The sequence below is a fragment of the Hyperolius riggenbachi genome, chromosome 3, assembly GCF_040937935.1.
Source record: "Hyperolius riggenbachi isolate aHypRig1 chromosome 3, aHypRig1.pri, whole genome shotgun sequence".
Lineage (NCBI taxonomy): Eukaryota > Metazoa > Chordata > Amphibia > Anura > Hyperoliidae > Hyperolius > Hyperolius riggenbachi.
In genome coordinates, this window is record NC_090648.1 from 440,393,256 (window position 1) to 440,415,660 (window position 22,405).

Genomic DNA, 22,405 nt, shown 5'->3' on the forward strand with positions numbered 1-22,405 from the left:
AAATTTTCTTTAAGTTTCACCTTATACACCGACTGATTAAAAACAGGTGGATTATCATTAATATCTAACACTTTTATTGTAACGTGACAGGAGCCTGATCTAGCTGGTTCTCCACCATCTATAGCTGTGAGCATAAGATGGTGTTCTGATTTTTCCTCCCTATCTAACACCTTCTCTAATATCAGCTGAGGGATAAGGATGCCAGCTATGTGACTCTTTACAGACAATGAGAAATAAGGATTTGCATTTAACATGTACTGTTTAACATTATTATCACCAACATCCAAATCTTCAGCAATTTGTAAAGCAAACTGAGCACCTGGATTTGTCAACAATTCTGTGATCTCAATAAAATGATCTTTTACTGAAAATGTGGGAGCATTATCATTAATATCCAGAATCTCTATATCTAAGCTATAAAGCTCTGAAGGGTTTTCAGCCACCACCTCTAAATGCAGCAAACAGCTCACACTAGATCCACACAGGCTCTCCCTATCAATCCTGTCATTTACAGTCAAGCCTCCATTGTCCTTATTTACAGCAAAATATCTTTGGTATTTATCAGATGATAAATGTAATCTGCGCTGGGCAAGCTCTGCCTGTTTTATGCCCAGATCCTGAGCTACATTTCCTAGCCATGTCCCTGGATGAGACTCCTCCACAATAGAATAACGAAGCTGCCCAGTGACACAGCCCCAGCTACACAGGAGAAGGGAGAATGCTACTTGCCATTTCCAACAAAGAGAGCAGCCTCTGATGTCCATATCTCACAATGGCCTCAATTCACTAAGCTTTATCAAACACTTTATCAAACGTTTGATAATTTACCTCATGGGTAAAATCTAATTTTGAATTCACAAAGGTGTTATAGATATATTGAACGTTTTATCAATAAAGCATTCGATAAATATATAACACCTTATTGAATTCAAAATTAGATTTTACCCATGAGGTAAATTATCAAACGTTTGATAAAGTGTTTGATAAAGCTTAGTGAATTGAGGCCAATGTGTCCCTGGTGTGTGAAGAAACATAGGTACTCTGTAATCCAAAAGGTTTTCGGGTGATAAATTTCCGATTTCACCACTAAAACAATAATCCATTCACAAGAAGGAACATCCACAGCATTCTGTTGTCTGCACAGCAGATTTTCTTTGTTTGCGGAGAGAGGGGAGGGTGAATCACTGAGCCAGGGGGAGGAGAGAGCTTTGCTAGCCTGCACAGATACAGCCATCAAGCTAAGTATTCCAAGGCTGACATCTTGTGGTCAAAATGTTAAACTCACGCTCTAATTTCATTCAAGAAGATCATGCTAATACTTGAAAACTGCATTTTACTAACCAAAATCCTAATATCTAGTAATACATTGCCGAAAAAAATAAAGGTATAATTTTGGAAAAAGAGAGGATAAGCAATTATTGATGTGGAGATTAATAAGGACATTTTGAATGTAAATGTATTTTAATCTTTTTATTACATGTGCACTTTTTTGCACTGCAGTTTAATAAAAATGTTAATAACAATACTTATCTTTTATTAAAAAGCTAAATACAAAATAAATAAAAGTGTAAATATTAACTATAACCTATCTAGCTACTTTTTTTTTTAATGTTACTTAGATTGATATAGTATTAAAATGAGGTTTAAGCTAAGTTTCCATAATATTTGCAAGTGGTCAACTTTAGTTGTGTTGAAGTTGGGCACAGAATAAACTGTTACTGGATTAAATATACTATATTAAAGTTTATGAATATTACTGAGTGGGACTGTAATATAGTGCATGCACACAGAGGCCACACTTCTGAGGTACCAGCGGTGTAAGGGGTCTGCGGAGGACAAACAAGGGAAGCCTCTATAGGATCTATAGGCTCCCCCCTCCCAGGTAAATTTAAATAATTATGCATTGCAAACCTCCTAGGTTTGCTTTAAAGATTTGATAGAGAGGAGTAGTACCTGCAGACAGTATTATTATTATTGATTGGATTTATATAGTGTCATCATATTACTCAGTGTCATACAATAAAGAAAGTTACAGACAGTGATAGGTGACAGACAACACAATACAGGTAATAAGCATTAAAGAGACTCCGTAACAAAAATTTCATCCTGTTTTCTACCATTCTACAAGTTCCAAAACCTATCCTAATGTGCTCTGGCTTACTGCAGCACTTTCTACTATCACCATCTCTGTAATAAATTAGCTTATCTTTCCCCTGTCAGACTTGTCACCCTGTGTCTGGAAGGCTGCCAAGTTCTTCAGTGTTGTGGTTCTGTGATGCATCTCCCCCCTCCAGGCCCCTGTATGCACACTGCCTGTGTGTTATTTAAATTAGGGCAGCTTCTCTCTGCTCTATTATCTTTTACAAGCTGGATAAATAGTCCTCTGAGCTGGCTGGGCTTTCACATACTGAGGAATTACAGATGGGTAGAGCTGTCTGCACTCTGCAGGAAGAAACAGCCAGTCATTATTCAGTGGGTTATAGCTGCAGGGGGAAAGAAACACACAAATGATCTCTTGAGATTCAAAAGGAAGGCTGTATACAGCCTGCTTGTGTATGGATGTATTTTCTATGTGTAGACATACTGTACATCAACCTACTTCCTGTTTTGGTGGCCATTTTGTTTGTTTATAAACAAACTTTTAAAAACTGTTTTAAACCACTTTTAATGCGGCGGGGAGCGGCAAAATTGTGACAGAGGGGAATAGGAGATGTCCCCTAACGCACTGGTATGTTTACTTTTGTGCGATTTTAACAATACAGATTCTCTTTAAGACACACAATGCCAGATGATACACTACAGTAGTAGTCCAAGTAATTCAAGTTCACGTTATTCTGTGAGCAGGATGCATGATCAGGTTGGATACACAGGGAGGAAGGACCCTGTTTAAGGCTTGTAATCTAAAGATATGCAGCAAGTGCACAGATACAACTTAAAAGTATTGCTGCCAGTGAAGAGGGGTTTAAGTAACAACTGCACTGCAAAGTAATTGAGCATTAAATACTTTGAGGTTAGCTTGTTTTTTTTGTACAGGAAAATTGATATTTGTAAAATCATGATTAGGTAAAACCAAATGTGATGCATACATATGAAATTGGCACCGGGAGACTTGGGCGCAGGATACAGCCAGTATGGCTTATCCTGCTGCTGCACAAGTTCCCGGCGACGTTAATTACCATTCCCCCTTCAGGTCCATGTGGATGGTGGGGAATGATATAATTCGGCTTCCTGCTATTGCTGGAGGCCAAATTATAGTATTTTAAAAGCAACTTCAGCTCCATCTTCTGACGGTGCCGAAGTTATTCACTGAGCACCGCTATAGCCGTAATTCCTATTACGGGCTATGGTAGTGCCAGCTGCGCCCAAATCTTCCTGTGCTGAAAAAAACTGCTTCAAATGTGGTAGTATTTTCTGAGTTCTGCTTTATTTAGTGTTAGCTTTTAAAATACATTTTCTTGTGCTGAATCTGATATAAACATCTAGAAAACCTGTAGCAACACAGATGCTATAGGAGTCAATTCTTAAATTAGTGAGGTATTTTTGAAATCCTAACAACTCAGAGGAAAATTAATTTTGTTTGGCATCAATCTTTGACTACATTTGATGCAAAAGGAATTATTATTATTGATTTATAAAGTGCTACCATATTCCATGGCGCTGTACACAGTAAGAATCAATCATGGGGTACATAATAATGCAGACAGTGGTAAACACCAATATACACAATGCTGAGTTGTTACACAATGCAGAATCAGTACAAAGTACAGAATCGGTAACAGCAGAGACAGAAAAAAATATGAATAAATCTGTAACAAAATCCAGAACACAAAAAATTGAGAGAGCCCTGCCCTTGCAAGCTTACAATCTAAAGCAGTGGTACTCAAACTATTGCCCACTGGCCCCCAAACACAAAATGTAAAAGTTATAGATGCAGCTTACTGCACCTTTAAATATTTTCAGCCCACATATAGCATAGCAGTGCTGGAACAAACCTATCCACATACTGTAGAAGCCAGCAAGCAGTAATTCGCTGGCTTCCAATAAAATTTTGCATCAGGTGACACTGCTGTCCAACTGGATGACAGTTTTTCACTTGGGTATGCTTCACTGTTTGGTGCACAAAGACAATCATCGGGCGCCACATGATTGCTGGGAATTCTCAGGGCATGATTGGAGGAAATCAATACCTATACTCGATGTAATGTTTTTCAACATAATTTTATGTATGTTCCCTGCCCCCCCCCCCAGCAGTCTGAAGTATGTTGACTTGGCCCTTGACTAAAAAAAAGTTGGAATGGGGGGAACAAGAGGTGGGGTAGTATACAATATGCATACCTAAAAGCAGTGTGGAGGAAGTGCAACTTGGCCAGAGGTCTAAAGGTGAACTGGCCTAAGGTAGCATGTATGCTTGACAGAAAAAGAGAGTTTTGAGGGCATGTTTAAAGATATCAAAGGCTGAGCAGTGACAGATGTGTTGAGACAAAGGATTCCAGAGGAGGGGTGAAGCATGTGTGTGGAATGCTTGAAAATGGCTGTTATTTTTATTTGTGGTCTGGGGGTGAAGGCAACATAACAATAAAGTTGTGCGATTACACCAGCAATAACTTTTTAAGCACCAGGGGCCATATGCAATTAACTTTTTCTCCTAAGTTATCTCCTTGGAGATAATTTTCATCTTCACTTGAAAATGACTTTTAAGCATTTTACAATTGAAAAAGTACCCCAAAGTTGTTGAAAAAGTGCTATAAAAATATTTTTGTTGAATTTTTTTGCTTTCTGATGGTTTAAAGGGCATTTTATGACAAGGTGTGAAAATATCACCTAGGTGAAAAGTCAGGAGAAAGAGTGAATTGCATATGGGCCCTTGTGCACTTTAATCCAATTAACTGTCTGCCATACATCACATACTGGCCACTCCCAACATAACAAGGAGCTCCATTCATATTCTACAGATGAACCTTTTGTTACATGTATAAGTTTTAACCCTTTAGCTGCCAATGTATTTAGAGACTTGCAAGTGCTCCAGGACAAATCATTTTAGCACCTTTTTTATTTCTTATTTGCTACATTTCCTTGATATTAATTAATACTGCTGTAATGTGTATGTATAGCCACTTGTCACTAGGGGGCAGTGTGAGAAAATAACAGATGACTTCTGCTTTCAGTTTCTATATCTCTGCTAGCAGAGAGACATCAAAGCATTCCAAGAATTTACAGCACAACGAGTTCTGCCGGCAGAGGTCAAAAGCAGTGCACTTATCTCAGGCAAGATACGTCCTTTTAAGCTGCTAATGGGTTAACAGTAAAAACTGGACGTATAAAAAAATAGAATTTATATGATACATCAAAAATTTGTCTTGCCAACCATTGATTGATCTCAGTGCCTTTACTGAATTATTAAAGATCACAGCTGCATACACAACAGAAGAAAGGATTTATGAAAAAAACTGTAAAACAGGAAAAAAGCCTGAAAAAAGTGTGCATGTATTTTTAAACAGATTCAGAATGTATAATGTTTATGGTCTCACCTATTTATGTATACTACAAATGTGGGCAGAAATATTGCTTTCTATTGTTCAGACATCTTACACGCTGCTCTACAACACATTTCAGAAAGAGAGATAAAAGAATGTGGAGACGAGACAGTCAAGATATATGAAAACATTTTATGAGTTAGAAAAAGGATAGAAAGGCAAAATATGTTATTCCTCACCTTGCTGGAGTCATTCATGAAGCTTATATCTGAGTTCGTATCGGCATCTCTGACTAATTCCCTTAACTGTGGAAAATCCAGAGACTGCAGGAAAGCAGAGTCACGTTGCTGTGGGGCTGGGGGCACATTAGTTTGGTAACATTGTCCCTGGGCTCCTGGAGGGACCATCCTGACTTCCATGTATTTTAGGGTTCCATCTGTGTTCAGGAACAGAGCCGGCTGGTACTGATCCATGTATGGTTTGGACTCAGATCCAGTAAGAAAGCAGCAGCTGCTGCTGTAACCATAACTCTCCTTCCTCAGACATTTCACCAGCAATATAATAAATGTCACAAGAGAAACTAAACTGATAGCCACAAGGGAAACTATTAGATATAAAGTCACATCTGATGATGGCTTGGAATGAATCAGTAAACTACCAGATTTTGGTTTCTCTATTACCACCTCATCTGCTATACTGACCATCACAGTGACTGTAGTAGATAATGGAGGATCCCCATGATCACTGATAGAAATGACAAGCTGCTGCTCTGTGTTTTCTGTTTCCTGCAATCCTCGTACAGTTCTGACCTCTCCTGTATGTTTAGACACTTGGAACAATGAGGAGCTGCCGGGGCCAATGAGGTTAAAGAGCAGCCAGGCATTGTGACCAGAGTCCAGATCCACTGCGGACAGTTTGGTCACCAGATATGCGGCACTTGTAGATTTGGGGATCCTCTGTTGTACAATGAGATCCTCAGAGTGCTCTGGATACAGAAGGGAGGGGGAGTTGTCATTTGCATCCAAAATAAATATACAGACAGGGACGGTGGAAAATAACTTTGGAAATCCAGAATCCTCTACTTTTATGGTGATTTGTACAGTCTGGATGTGCTCATAGTCAAAGGAACGTTGAGCATATATGTCACCAGTATTAGCACTGATGTAAACAAAAGAGGATATAGAGGATCCATCTATCTGGCTCTCCACTATAGAGAAAGCCATATCAGAGTTATCACCCTCATCTGCATCAGTAGCAGATACTGTACATAGCAGAGTCCCCGGATCACTGTTTTCCTTAATGAAAGCATTATAACTAGTCTGTGTAAATGCCGGTGCATTATCATTAACATCAGACACGCTGAGAATAACAGTGGTCTTACTGGACAGAGCAGGAGATCCTAAATCAGCAGCTGTCAGTTCAATAGTGTATTGGGGAATTTTCTCTCTGTCTAAAACCCCATCAGTAACCAGAGAATATTGATTTTTTATAGTCCTGATTCTGAAAGGTAGGTCTGGTGATATGTCCAGCAGTATTTCCCCATTTTTACCAGAATCCTTGTCTCTAACATTTATTTGTCCTACAGCAGTTCCTAATGGAATATTTTCTGCAATCTCATTTTTTAAGGAGGTGTAAGAGATTTCAGGAGGATTATCATTCAAATCTTCTATTTCCACCTGAACTAGACAATCCCCTATCAGTCGGGGTAACCCTTTATCTTCCGCTTTAATTGACAATTCATGATAATTCAGCTCCTCATAATCCAGATTTCCTGTAATAAAAATATCTCCAGTCTGCTGGTTCAGATCAAACAACTGTCTTGAGGATTCAGAAGTGTGACTATCAAAATAATACTGAATTTCTCCATTTGCTCCTTCATCCAGATCTGATGCATTTAAAGAAAATACAATTGTATTTAAAGGGAGATTTTCCTTCAACCTGATCTTATATAAAGACTGATTAAAAACAGGTGGATTATCATTAATATCTAGCACTGTTATATTTATATGACAGGACCCTGATCTAGCTGGTTCTCCACCATCTATAGCTGTGAGAATAAGATGGTGTTCTGATTTTTCTTCCCTATCCAACACCTTCTCCAATATCAGCTGAGGGATGAGAGTTCCATCTTTACGATGTTTCATAGACAAAGAGAAATATGGATTTGTATTTAATGTATACTGACTGACACCATTAATGTCAACATCCAAATCCTTTGCAATTTCTAATGGAAACCGAGTACCTGGACTGGTAAATATTTCTGTAATCTGTATAAAATATTCATTCATTAAAAATGTGGGAGAATTATCATTGATATCCAGAATTTCTACATCTAGTCTAAACAGCTCGGAAGGATTTTCAGCCACCACCTCTAAATGCAGCAAACAGCTCACACTAGATCCACACAGACTCTCTCTATCAATCCTGTCATTTACAGTCAAGCCTCCATTGTCCTTATTTACAGCAAAATATCTTTGGTATTTGTCAGATGATAAATGTAACCTGCGCTGGGCAAGCTCTGCCTGTTTTATGCCCAGATCCTGAGCTACATTTCCTAGCCATGTCCCTGGATGAGACTCCTCCACAATAGAATAACGAAGCTGCCCAGAGACACAGCCCCAGCTACACAGGAGAAGGGAGAATGCTACTTGCCATTTCCAACAAAGAGAGCAGCCTCTGATGTCCATATCTCACAATGATTCCTTGGTATGTGATGCAACATAGATCCTTTGTAATCCAAAATACTTGTAGGTCATGAATTCCTGTTTTTACCAAGAGAAATGTAATCCTTCCATAGGGATACACATCCACGGCATTCTGTTGTCTGCGCAGCAGCTCTTCTTTGTGTGTGGAAAATAAATGGGAGGGTGAATCACTGAGCCAGGGGGAGGAGAGCGTACAGCTAAACTGAACAGATTGAGCTATGAAGCTAGGTATGCCAAGGCTGCCCTCTTTTGGCCAATAATGTGAACTTCATGTTCAAATATATACTGAGGATATCAAGTCAAAAGTGGCACTTTAGATTCAATGTTGCATTTTGTTAACCTATGTCAGAATGCAAGGTTATATGGAAAGATTTTGATTAAGATACTTCACAGAATTTAACCTAGAAGCTTAAAAATGAAAATGTATGTTGTATTTTAACAATTAACAATTAATTATTATTTGTAATTTTTGTCAAAATAGTTCCATGTAATAATTTTAACATGTATTTCTTTTTTTTGGCTCTTCCCAACCATCATATTTTGATGGTGATTTTGGAGGCTTACAGCAAGTAGCAATGCAAGTCTCTGTTGGAATATGGTAAAGTTGGTGGAATAGTGAGTCACGAGTGAATGGAAAAAGCATCTCATGAGACTACATGGTGTGAAACTGGAGACCACAAAGCGCGAATTAGATGCCAAAGTTAAAAATATCTTGGTATTGCTGAGAGTAGCACAAAACTGTTAGTAATAGGGTTTGTTTTTTTATTACTTATTACTAATGTTTGAATACATCTAAGGAGAGCTAAAGAAAGAGAAAATATTGACCCATTTTTTTGTCAGGATGGGGAATTTAAACATCTGTTTTACATATAAAATGCGTATGATAATTACATATTTGATTAACCCTTCAGAAGCTGAAGTGTCTAGGGAGATTAGTAAAGTGGAGACCTTGTTGAGGATGGAACGTCTGCTGCACAGCCGTCAAAGGATTAAGCTGTTTGTTTCCACTTGCTGGAGCAAAGCAGCACAAAAAACGATATTCCTAAGCCAGTGCATTAGTTGAGTACGTCCTTAACCAGGGCCAGTTCTGGAATCTGATATGCCCATTTTCGACGCTCTCCACTGTTCATTTCATTTTTTTCTTTTTTTGATAAATCTTCTTTCTTCAATGTGGCTGTGACCACTGAAGTACTTTCAGGTCCTCACCTGTGCACATTATATGTGTACAGTTCCCAGGCGCAGTGCACAAGAGGACCATCAGGTTATCCTCTGATGGACCATATAGTAACAATATGGCTGCTGCAGGTGGGGATGAGGCATGTCATAGGCTGGTTATGCTGTGGACAGGGCAGTTTCTAGGCTAAATTGCACCCAGGGCGAGGCTGTAAAAATTGTGCCCTCCCCCCCCCCCCCTTGTGGACTTGGGAACCCTTACTCTTTAGGGACACAATCACAGGTCACAAGTAGATCTACCTACTTACTAGTGACCAGCCGCTCATCCAGGAGGAAGCAGGGACCAGGAAAACACACAGGTGAAGAGAGCCTGGAAAGCCGACTCCTCCATGGGTGCCGCGCACTGACAGCATGCAGTACCGCTACAGGACATCAGGTGTCATCACGCGGTGGTGACGTGATGATGACTTGACGTCTGACACAGGCAGCCCAGGAGGAGTCAAGGAAGGCGATTGAGCTGGTAATCTTCTTCTTCCATTTGGCTGCACCGAGAGTCACCAGCTCCCTAGCAGTTATGTTCTTCTCCCCCTATCTTCTACTTGCTGGTGTGTGCCCAGGCTGGTCGCCCTGCCTGCACTGCCCTGGCTGTGGACATCCTGTTACAGAAAATAATGTCCCTACCTGTATGAGAAATCCGACAGGCCACCTCTTGGAATTTATAAAGTTGAATTGCCAGCACCTGGGGGTCTTAGAGCAGCACAAAGGAGGCACAGAGATATGGTAATTTCCTGTGTACATGCCACTGTGCCCCGTTTTTTGGGTGTGATTGCAATTTTGCCACATTTGCGATTATAGTGTGATTGCAATTTTGGGTGAGATTGCGATTTTTCTGAAAATACAATTTTAATGCGATTTTGGTGTGATTGCGATTTTGGAGCTCAAGATGGATGCTCTCCAAGAATGAATATAAAGAGAAGAAAAGTATTTACCATGGTGCAGGCTTTGGACAGAGGAAAAGGTGTTACAGGTTCAGTGCCGTTATTGTATGGGTGCCAATATTTGTTTATTATATTCGTCACACGTAGAGTTTAATCCAGCTTTAAGATAATGTGGAATAATGTACTTCTACAGAATGAGGCATGAATACACATTCATAGCACGGCTGTTTTTGCGTGCATCTTTGCGCGATCGCGATATCCATTTCGCACAAAAATTCACATTTGCGTGTGAAAATTCACGCAAAAATGACCGTGCTATCAGTTAGCACTCTTTTGTGAATCAAGCCCTAAATGTTATGTGTAGTATTTTTGTCATACTCTTGAATGCCTTTGCTTTTGTGTACAGAACTTAGAATGAGGTTTATAGCTGGGAAGTATTAATTATGTAAAATACATAATGCAAGTTCTTTGCTTAATTGACGAAGGCCTCACTTTCACATTGCATGGCTTTCCTGCTGATCCTCTGCATCTAATGCTTTAAGCCGTAGACCATAAACAAGCATGGAGATTGGATGTCCATGACAAATCTGACAAGATTAGCTTCATGCTTGTTTCAGGTGTGGGATTCAGACACTACTGCAGCCAAAGAGATCAACAGGACAGCCAGGCAAATGGTTTTGTTTAAAAGGAAATAATTATGGCAGCTTCCATAGGTCTCACACCTTGGGTTCCTTTTAAGTTATTTTAAACACACCTGGTTTGTATACTCTAACACTTTACTTTTACAGGCCTTATCTAGGTCTTATTCAGAATTGAAGCCTAGCCGTATTAAGTCTACATAGAATGATTGCAACTAAGCTATTCAAAAAATCTGCAAAAAGCTTTCCACACCTGCCAACATGTCCCTTGTAACGTGTTACTTTCATGGTGGACTATTATATGGGATGTCACATTAGTCATGTATGACTTGCTTAGTTTAAAAATGTATGATATTGACCACTAAGAAGGCCAGTTCATTAATTTTAGCCATTCAAAGTTTATACATTGGACAAATTAATGGAGGTGAAACAGCAGTGGAGAGAGGCACATTAGGCTATGTACACACTGGAGTGTAGTGGTAGGTTTCATCAGACAAAATAATCGCATTGCTTGGACTTATACAATGACATGTTAACAGTGCGATTAAGTGGAACCCATTAGTATAAAGTGAAGCACTTAGTGCAGTACTGGAAAACGCGCATTTACAGATGCAGTGAAGCATACTTTACATTGGTTGTTTGCTTTAAGGTATGTGTTGCATATCATGCTAAATGCGTGCATGCATGGGGAGTGTGGTCACCTGGGGAGTGTGGTCACAAGGCTGGCTAGGGGACATACTATACATGCACAGCATAGTATGTCCGGGTCAATGGGTGCTGACCTTGCCAACTCAGTGCAAGTAAATGGGCCTTTTACTACTACAGAGAGGAGGACGCTGGCACATAGCAGGTGCGGTAAGAATCTGCACCCTTCCCCCCATACACACAACACATATAGCATACATTTTTACAAATTAATTCATTACTATTCATTTATTCTTTGTACGCAAGCTGCATAATAATGTCAGGTTCATTAGGTTGAAACTAACCCTGCATAGAATACAAATTACTTAGACAACTCTGTTTTAAGACATGAGGACATGTTGATTCACTGTTATTTTACAGTACAGCACACACAAACAAACAAAAGTCACATCAAAGTATAATAAAGTATTTAAAACTTCATCTAAACCTGTATATACAAAAAAGAGAAATATATGTGATGTCAGGTATCTACCCTAATACATGCATTATGGACATGTTTACCTGATCTGATCTATGATATAGGATTCAACCCTTTATATGTTTGAGTAGTTTGAGATTAACGGTTGCATCGATAATGTACTCACTTAAAAAGATATTAGTATTCTTTTAAATGCTTTTAACCTCTAAAAAGCATGCTTAAAGGGAACCAAAACTGAGAAGGATATGGATTTTTCCTTTTAAAATAATACCAGTTGCCTGACTCTCCTGCTGATCCTGTGTCTCTAATACTTTTAGCCACAGCCCCTGAACAAGCATGCAGATCAGGTGCTCTGACTGAAGTCATACTGGATTAGCTGTGTGGTGCGTGAGCAGCCACTACTGCAGCCACAGAGATCATCAGGACTGCCAAGCAACTGGTATTGTTTAAAAGGAAACATCCATATCCCTCTCAGTTTAGTTTCCCTTTAATAATGTTGAATGTTTTCAATAAAGTTTATACATTATTTATTTTGGTTCAGTGTTGATGAATGTTATCTGAAAACTTGAAGTTACTTAATGCTGTTAATTTTTGCCTTCAGAAAGTTCTGTAAGAAGGCAGGATCATGTCTTTGGGTAACTTCCATATCTAGACATGCTTAGTGGTGTCATTAAAGCGGGCTAACACCCAGCATTTCAACTTTGCTTTAAAAGATTGCTTACAGCTTAGAAACTATTATGCCAGATTTTTTTTTAAGCAGAAATTCACTGAATGGGTTAAACATGACATTTTAGTTTTGCATTTAGCTAGAAATCCGCGTCGGTGCTGAGGTTTAGATACAAATGTATTTTTGTTTGGAATGCAAATCGACCTCTGAAAAGCCTGTCTGGGAGGCCCTCTGTGCTCCCTCAGAGAGGTGTTTGTTTATTTACATTGTAAATAGATACATTTGTATTTAAACCTCAGCAGGGATGCAGATTTCTAGCTAAATGCAACACTAAAATGTCATGTTTAACCTATTCAGTGAATTTCTGCTAAAAAAATAAATCTGGCATAATAGTTTGTAAGCTGTAAGCAATCTTTTAAAGCAAAGTTGAAATGCTGGGTGTTAGATCACTTTAAGAATAGATTACAATCTGCTTTTCCAAGTACATAGTTATTGTTGCAACTTGGAGAATGGTTTGTTGACCATGGATAAACTTAAAGGACACTGACGTGAAAGTATATAGAGGCTGCCATATTTATTTCCTTTTAAAAAAAATACCAGTTCCCTGGCAGCCCTGCTGTTTATTTGGCTGCATTTGTTTCTGAATAGCACCAGAAACAAGAATGCAGCTATCTTTTTCAGATCTGACAATAATATCAGAAACACCTGATCTGCTGCATGCTTGTTCAGAGTCTATGGCTTAAAGTATTAGAGGCAGAGGGTCAGCAGGAAAGCCAGGCAACTGGTATTGCTTAAAACAAATTAAATATGGCAGCTTCCATATCCCTCTTACTTCAGTTGGCCTTTAAGAGATCACTAAAGGGTATCCAACATGCAAGCAAGAAGGTCAATCTAAGCTTATATTTCAGTTGCAGTTTGCTTCTTTTATATATTTTCCTGTTGCTATACTTGCTGCTCTGGGACACAGTGCCACTTGTCAGAGACCTGAGCATGAGTACCAAAGTCACAGAGCGTCCTACTATCGTCATTGCAACACTCCAAAAAATGACCACACCATTAATGAAATATTAGTGAGGAGCAGGGATGTGCAATCTTTCCAAAAATTATGTAAACAGTTTATGGAAAACAATTTAATTAATTGATGCTAAGTTAACTAGGAAGCCAAGAAAATTTGAATGAACCTACCTTACTTGGATCATTTACACAGCTTGCATTTGAGCTGGTATCAGCATCTTTAATAAAATCTCTTAATTGCGGAAAATCCAAAAATTGTAGAAAAGTGGAGTCCCGTTGCTGTGGGACTGGGGGCACATTAGTTTGGTAACATTGTCCCTGGACTCCTGGAGGGACCATCCTGACTTCCATGTATTTTAATGTTCCATCTGTGTTCAGGAACAGAGCCGGCTGACCCTGATCTGTGTAGAATTTTGAACTAGAATCGCCAAGAAAGCAACAGCTGCTGCTGTAATCATAACTTTCCTTCCTCAGACATCTCACCAGCAATATAATAAATGTCACAAGAGAAACTAAACTGATCGCCACAAGTGAAACTATTAGATACAACGTCATATCTGATCCTGACTTGGAGTTAGCTAATAAAACCCCAGATTTGGGCCTCTCTACTACCACCTCATCTGCTATACTGACCAGCACAGTGACTGTAGTAGATAATGGAGGATCCCCATGATCACTGATAGAGATGACAAGCTGCTGCTCTGTGTTTTCTGTCTCCTGCAATCCTCGCACAGTTCTGACCTCTCCTGTATGTTTAGACACTTGGAACAATGAGGAGCTGCCGGGGTCAATGAGGTTAAAGAGCAGCCAGGCATTGTGACCAGAGTCCAGATCCACTGCAGACAGTTTGGTCACCAGATATCCGGCACTTGTAGATTTTGGGATCCTCTGTTGTACAATGAGATCCTCAGAGTGCTCTGGATACAGCAGGGAGGGGGAGTTGTCATTTGTATCCAAAATGAATATACAGACAGGGACAGTAGAAGATAACTTTGGTGACCCAGAATCCTCTACTTTTATGGTGATTTGTAGAGTCTGGATGTGCTCATAGTCAAAGGAACGCTGAGCATATATGTCACCAGTATTAGAATTAATGTAAACAAAAGAAGATATAGAGGATCCATCTATCTGGCTCTCTACTATAGAGAAAGCCATATCAGCGTTATCACCCTCATCTGCATCAGTAGCAGATACTGTACAGAGCAGAGTCCCCGGATCACTGTTCTCCTTAATGAAAGCATTATAAGTAGTCTGTGTAAATGCTGGTGCATTATCATTAACATCAGACACCATGAGAATAACAGTGGTCTTACTGGACAGAGCAGGAGAGCCCAAATCAGTAGCTGTCAGCTCAATAATGTACTGTGATATCCTCTCTCTATCCAGATTCCCATCAGTGACCAGGGAGTAACGATTTTTGATACTTCTGATTTTAAAAGGAATATTTGGAGACAAATCCAACTGCACTTCACCATTTTTTCCAGAATCCTTGTCTGCAACATTAATAAATCCAACAGCAGTTCCCCAAATTGCATTTTCTGGAACCTCATTTGCCATTGAAGCAAAAGAGATTTCAGGATAATTGTCATTTATATCCTCTACCTCTATTTGAACCACACAATCACCCTCCAGTTTAGGAATCCCTTTGTCTACAGCCTTAACTGACAATTCATAAAAGCGTAATTCCTCATAATCTACTGTTCCATTAATGTAAATGTCACCATTGTGCTCATTTAAAGCAAATGTTTCTTTTGCAACCTCAGATGTGTGATCATCAAAATAATACATAACTATACCATTTGCTCCTTCATCAAGATCTGTTGCATTTAATTTTAAAATTACATAATTCAAAATGGGATTTTCCCTTAGGCTGATCTTATAGATTGATTGGTTAAAGGCGGGTGGATTATCATTGATATCTAGCACCTTTATGGTAATATGACAGGAGTCTGATCTAGCTGGTTCTCCACCATCTATAGCTGTGAGAATAAGATGGTGTTCAGATTTTTCTTCCCTATCTAACACCTTCTCTAGTATCAGCTGAGGGATGAGAGTCCCATCCTTACGATTCTTCACAGACAAAGAGAAATATGGATTTGAATTTAATATATAGTTCTTCACACCATTAACACCAACATCCAAATCTTTTGCAATTTCTAAGGCATACCTAGCACCAGGAATTGCAACTAGTTCTGTGATATCAATAATGCGTTCATTAGATAAGAAGATGGGAGAATTGTCATTAATATCCAGAATTTCTACATCTAGTCTAAACAGCTCTGATGGATTTTCAGCCACCACCTCTAAATGCAGCAAACAGCTCAAACTAGATCCACACAGGCTCTCCCTATCAATCCTGTCATTTACAGTCAAGCCTCCATTGTCCTTATTTACAGCAAAATATCTTTGGTATTTGTCAGATGATAAATGTAACCTGCGCTGGGCAAGCTCTGCCTGTTTTATGCCCAGATCCTGAGCTACATTTCCTAGCCATGTCCCTGGATCAGACTCCTCCACAATAGAATAACGAAGCTGCCCAGAGACACAGCCCCAGCTACACAGGAGAAGGGAGAATGCTACTTGCCATTTCCAACAAAGAGAGCAGCCTCTGATGTCCATATCTCACAATATCTCCTTTTTATCTGTTGTATCATAGATGCTTTGTAATCCACAAGGTCTGCTGTTTATAAATCCATTTGTATTGCTGCAAAATGAATCCACCCAAAGCGAGAAAACATCATCATAATCCCTTATGGAACAGTTCTTCTTTGTGTGTGAGCAAAGAGAGGGGAGGGAGAATCACTGAGCCAGGGGGAGGAGAGCGCTCAGCTAGCCTGAACAGAGCTAGTGCTGTATCTGAATATTGTGAATGGATGACAACAGTGACCTCTTCTGGTTATTTCAAATACCTTCATTCTTTTAAATAAATTATACATCACCCTTTAAAGCAGAATGAAACCCAGCATTTCTTCTTGGCTCTAATAGGTTATTTACAGCATATTATATACAACCAGCATTTTTTTTACTAGAACAGCATTTAAAGGGTTAAACACAGGCCTTAGAAGCTTCCCTGCAGGGAAAGCTGGACGAATTCGAACTAGAGATATTGTTATCTTGCGTTTAATTGTATACAGTGTGAAATGTAAACAAACCCTTTTCTGACACTGCAAACTCTCTTGAAGACAGTGAGACAATCAGAAAGCATCAGAAAGCATTTTTTCTTAAGTTAGAAGAAGAATAAAGCAGTTATGAATAAAATGCAAAGTCAGCTTTCAGAGCAAAAAAAGTGTACTTTGGGAACGTATCATTTCTAAATGAATAATAATACTTATGCACAAAAGCAAATATGATAACCATATGGCATATAAAAAGTAGGAAAACATGTTTTTATTGAATATTATGTCAGGGTTTTATACCGCTTTAAGGTGAAGAAGAGTTTTTAATCTTTATTTTTTTTAATAGGAATAAAAACTGTATTGCTGCTATTCTTCAACAAATATTTATTCTAACCAATAATTTACAAATAATTTATGAATAATTAAAATATGATGCTTGCTTAACCCTCCTGGCGGTCTATTAAAAACCGCCAGGGGGCAGCGCAGCAGGTTTTTTCAAAAATTTTTTTTAAATCATGTAGCGAGCCCAGGGCATCCCCCCGCCCACTTCAATCATCTCCGGCGATCTCCGATCAGGAAATCCCGTTCAAAGAACGGGATTTCCTGGAGGGCTTCCCCCGTCGCCATGGCAATGGGCGGGATGATGTCACCGACGTCATCGACGTTGTGATGTCATTGGGAGTCCCGATCCACCCCTCAGCGCTGCCTGGCACTGATTGGCCAGGCAGCGCACAGGGTCTGGGGGGGCAGCGCGACGCGGCGAGCGGCGGCTAATCGGCGCGGAGCGGTGGCGATCGGAGTGCACACGCAGCTAGCAAAGTGCTAGCTGCATGTTGCAAAAAAAAAAAATGCAAATCGGCCCAGCAGGGCCTGAGAAATCCTCCTGCGCGGCTTACCCCGAACTACGTTCGGGTTACCGCCAGGAAGGTTAAGACACAAACAAACAAACATTGGCATTCTGTGAGTATTTATAAAGACTATTATATTCTGGTGATTCAAATGATCAAATTATTGAAATCTTTTTAATACCTGGTAGTAGCTTAAATGTAACTTACATAGTTCACATTTGAAATTCATAAATCATTTTAAAAATATGAGTGATGATTGGCCGAATACTAAACATTCAATAATGAATTGTTACAAATACTGTAGAAGGGGAATTTGTGGACAGAAAAAAAGTAGTAAAGAATATTCTGTAATCACTTTTTGTAATTCTGCCCTAACCAATAAAAATATTTTATTTTCTAGTGACATGTTATAGGGTTTATTTGAAATTATATCTATTATTTAATTGTTAAGTTTTCACTTACACTAAGTGCCCCAGCAGGTTTGTGCGCTATTTGACATCATACAAATATCCACTCAATTCCGAATCAGGCCCTGTTCCCACTGGCAATTAAGTGGTAAACGGAAACGGATCTGTGAAAAGGAATTTGATTACCAGTCGATCGGATCAGTTTTCACTCCATTGCCAATCAGCTGCTTACTTTCCATTTCCCCATACCACCCCCAGAGTGGATTTTGCTGTCTAGAACGGTTCGTTTCTTCACTGGTGTGAAGAAACGATCCATCTTCTCATTGCCCCCAATGTAGTGTTTCAGCTTCCGTTCCGCTTGGTTCAGCAGTCCGGAAAAATTGCTGCAGAACCAAATTTGCAGTCCATTCAGCAGATCGTGTGAAATGGATCTGTTCTAACAGTCCAACGTAAACAGATCCATAGGTTAACATTAGATCAGTTTGCATCTGTTAGGATCCGTTCCGTTAGGATCCGCAAACAGACCATTTTTTTCTGCCTGTGGGAATCAGGCCCTACAGTAGCACTCCTCTATGCACCAGGAAACATGCTAACCTAATGCTTTAGACAACCCAATCTCATACAATCTCATAGGGTGTACAAACAAATTAGTCAGACAGTCCAGACACTTATACCCGTCCTGTGCAGGCCAAGGAATGTACCACAAAAGAACATAAAATCTCACGCAGCATCTACCTTTATAAAACTATTAACCAAGTGAGACACAGCACATGGCCTATGTACCACCACCACGTTAAGGAAAGAATGCTATACAAGTCCCCCCCATATTTCTTTTCTCCTTTGCAAGGTGATAATTCTAGGATGAAGTGGATCACTATTCCTATGTCCTCAATGTTCATGCTAAGCAAATATATATTTTCTTCTTGTTGAGTAGTAGGGCTTACTGGCCACCTTTAATCTAATTCTGATAACATGGGAGTATTGCAAAATTGCCTGTTGTTGCCTGACAATGTGTCAATGTTAGGATCACTAAACCAACCATAAAGTTTGGAGATTACCAAAACTTCCACAGGCAGCAGCCCAATTCTTGTTCAGCTCTGTAGGCCAGAAAAGCTCTGGAACATCAACAACAGGTACAGGCATGCAAAGGACCAGATAATGCACCAGTAAATTTGAAATTATAAAAATAAATGTCAAAATAGCTGCCAATTAGTAGACCACTCAGATTTCAACAATTCACTACAGGATCACACTGTTGAATACAAGTTTGCCGCTTACATTGTTAATTGAATTTTTGCTGTTTACTACATTTAAAAAGTAATGTATTTAAAATTAAGAGCTGACAGATACCTGCAACATATTTTATTTTAAAAAGTTGTTTTTTAAAAGCTGAGTATTGCACCATGATTGGAATATCACTAGATCACTTGTCCACAGAACCAATGGAACTGATTGGCGCACATCACCTCTCACCACCGCTGCTTGAAGATCCTATTATTATTTTGTATTTATATAGTGCTGACATCTACCGCAGAGCTTTAAAGGGTATATATACTCTTATCCATAACTGTACCTCAGAGGGGCTCACAATCTAATCTTGACTATAGTCATATGTCCATCCAGGGTCAATTTATGGGAAAGCCAATTACCGTATTTTTCAGACTATATGACGCTCCTGACCATAAGATGCCCCTAGGTTTAGAGGACAAAAGACAGGGAAAAAAACTAAATCTGGTGCATCCATGGTGAAGGGGCGTCTTGTGGACTATGCCCCCTTTATACCTCACGCCCCCTTGTACCTCTTGTGTCTCCTTGTGTTGTCCTCTGTCCCCCTTGTGTCCTCCTGTGTCCTCCATGTGTCTGCCTCTGTCCTCCTTGTGTCCTCCTCTATGCCCCTTTGTGTCCCCCTTGTGTCCCCCTCTGCATGGGCACAGTACAGGGAGTCCCTAACATTGTGACGGGTTGAAGGTTGGTATTGGCAGGCATTCACAAGTCAGGAACTGCCTGCATTTGCACTATAAGATGCAGTGACTTTTTTTCCCCACACTTTTGAGGGAGAAAAAGTGAGTCTTAAAGGGATACTGTAGGGGGGTCGGGGGAAAATGAGTTGAAGTTACCCGGGGCTTCTAATGGTCCCCCGCAGACATCCTGTGCCCGCGCAGCCACTCACCGATGCTCCGGCCCCGCCTCCAGTTCACTTCTGGAATTTCTGACTTTAAAGTCAGAAAACCACTGCGCCTGCATTGCCGTGTCCTCGCTCCCGCTGATGGTACCAGGAGCATACTGCGCAGTCCAAAGACCATACTGGACTTGTGCAATACACTCCTGGTGACATCAGCGGGAGCGAGGACACAGCAATGCAGGCGCAGTGGTTTTCTGACTTTAAAGTCAGAAATTCCAGAAGTGAACTGGAGGCGGGGCCGGAGCATCGGTGAGTGGCTGCGCGGGCACAGGATGTCTGCGGGGGACCATTAGAAGCCCCGGGTAACTTCAACTCATTTTCCCCCGACCCCCTACAGTATCCCTTTAAAGTCCGAAAAATACAGTAATTTAAGTTTCCTGTAGGTTTTAAGGACGTGGGAGAAAACCAGAATACCTATACACTTCATGTAGTGCCAATTACACTGCTGGTGTTCTAGGATATCAAAATACATCTGGGAGCATTTTGAAGTGGTGGATGGGTAACTCTCATTCACTTATATTGAATGGGCCCTTACTACCCTATGCCAGCAGCAATGTGTGCCACTCAGGACTGTGTTGCATTGGTCAAGGCCTAAGTAAATGTTGCTTCATCACCTATTTTGTGTATTACGAAATATGAACGTAAGTACCACCAAAGTTAAAAGCTAATGCAAGAATACTATAATATAGGCCTATATTGTGCCAGTTGTGGCTGTGAGCTACTGCACATCTGCAGGCGCATCAACACGCCTCTCTCAATTGTGCTCTTGTGGCCATTATATTTTTGTGCTTGCCCAGTTCATAAAGACTTAAATTGTGCAAGCACAAAACCCACCCAGCCATGGGAGCACAATAGAGAGAGGCATGCACATTAGCCCATGACCACAGCTGTGGTCAGGAATCTTTCAGAGGGGACAGTGGCATGGCAGCTAAACTACAGTGAGAAACCAGATAGACTGTTAGGGGCTGGAAGAAGCCCCAGGTAAGTAAACCTAATTTTCCCCCTTTCAGTTCGGATGGCCTTTAAAAACGACTGTGGCACTTCAAACCGATTTTTATTTACTGTCAACAACACTAAGCATAAATAGCTTACTCCTGATCTTGGCTTAGACAGACTAAATTTAAGATCATTTTTTACCCTTGCTAGGAAGTCTGCTATTTGTTTGCAGGCCTGTTTGTGCACTTGTTATATTACATTATTATATTACACCTGAAGAGGGAGTATAGAAAGTGATCCTCCATTTCTTTGCAATGGTAGTCATTTTTCATATTCCCTTCTTGGGATTTTACTCAGTACAACACAATCAAGAAAGGGAACAAAACTCCCAACAGCTAGTAATGAAAAAAATACTGTTTGTACTTACAGTGCTCAACTTGTTTTATGCTTAGAGTACAGCTTCCGCCCAGGGAAAAAACATTGCAAATAACAAACCACCTGCATGGAAAAACAAGGCTGCACAATGAAGGCTACTTGCAGTATAAAACTGTATTAAAGACAGAAAGCACACAACATGATGTAGTCCCTTCAGACCTTCCTCAGGTGTACACTTGAGGAAGGTCCAAAGGGACCACAACATGTTGTGTGCTTTCTTTTTTTAATACAACTTCATACTGTAAGTAGCCTTCAGTGTGCTGCCTCGTTTTTCCATGTCAGAGTTTGGAACTATATTGCCAGAAAGGCGACCTGGTAGAGGCTAGGCACCAGCCGGTACTCTCATTTGTAGCAGTAGTTGACATTGCTTACACTATGACAGATGATCAAGCCGTCTAAACACACAAGAGTCCAAATTTGCTTCCCTAAAAGTTCTGTACAACATTGAATTGTTAATTAAAAGACACTGCCACGTCTTGCTTACACTAGTTTCAGTCTGATGGAGCTCCAAGCAGTCTCTGTCCCACAAACACAAAACTGTTCAAACACTTATCTATGAATAGAAGTAGCAGCAGAATATTGTACTGTGTTAGCTATCAGTAAAAAGCAGGGCGTTTTGAATCAGGATGATAACATTTATTGGCAAACTTAAAAGAAAAGGGGTACGCTTTTGGCTAATAAGCGTCCTTCAGACTCTATACCTGTTGACGGACACAATGTTAGAATACAACGAATGTGTAAATTTGAAC

The 22,405-nt window shown here is 40.0% G+C and overlaps 1 protein-coding gene across 29 annotated transcripts in view; it reads right to left on the minus strand.

Annotated features, from left to right (window-relative positions):
• LOC137564200 (protocadherin gamma-C5-like) overlaps nt 1-22,405 on the minus strand; it is a 669,033-nt gene that overhangs the window by 271,349 nt on the left and 375,279 nt on the right. The window contains exon 1 of one of the 29 annotated variants that reach the window (XM_068277724.1): nt 13,904-16,479. The exons of 27 other annotated variants lie outside the window; for them this stretch is intronic. In XM_068277724.1, coding sequence (XP_068133825.1) covers nt 13,904-16,351 — 2,448 coding nt within the window. In that variant the 5' untranslated portion in view covers nt 16,352-16,479. Of the gene's footprint in view, nt 1-5,713; nt 8,298-13,903; nt 16,480-22,405 lie in introns of those variants that run through there. One more of the 29 variants, XM_068277720.1, reaches the window with a different exon arrangement.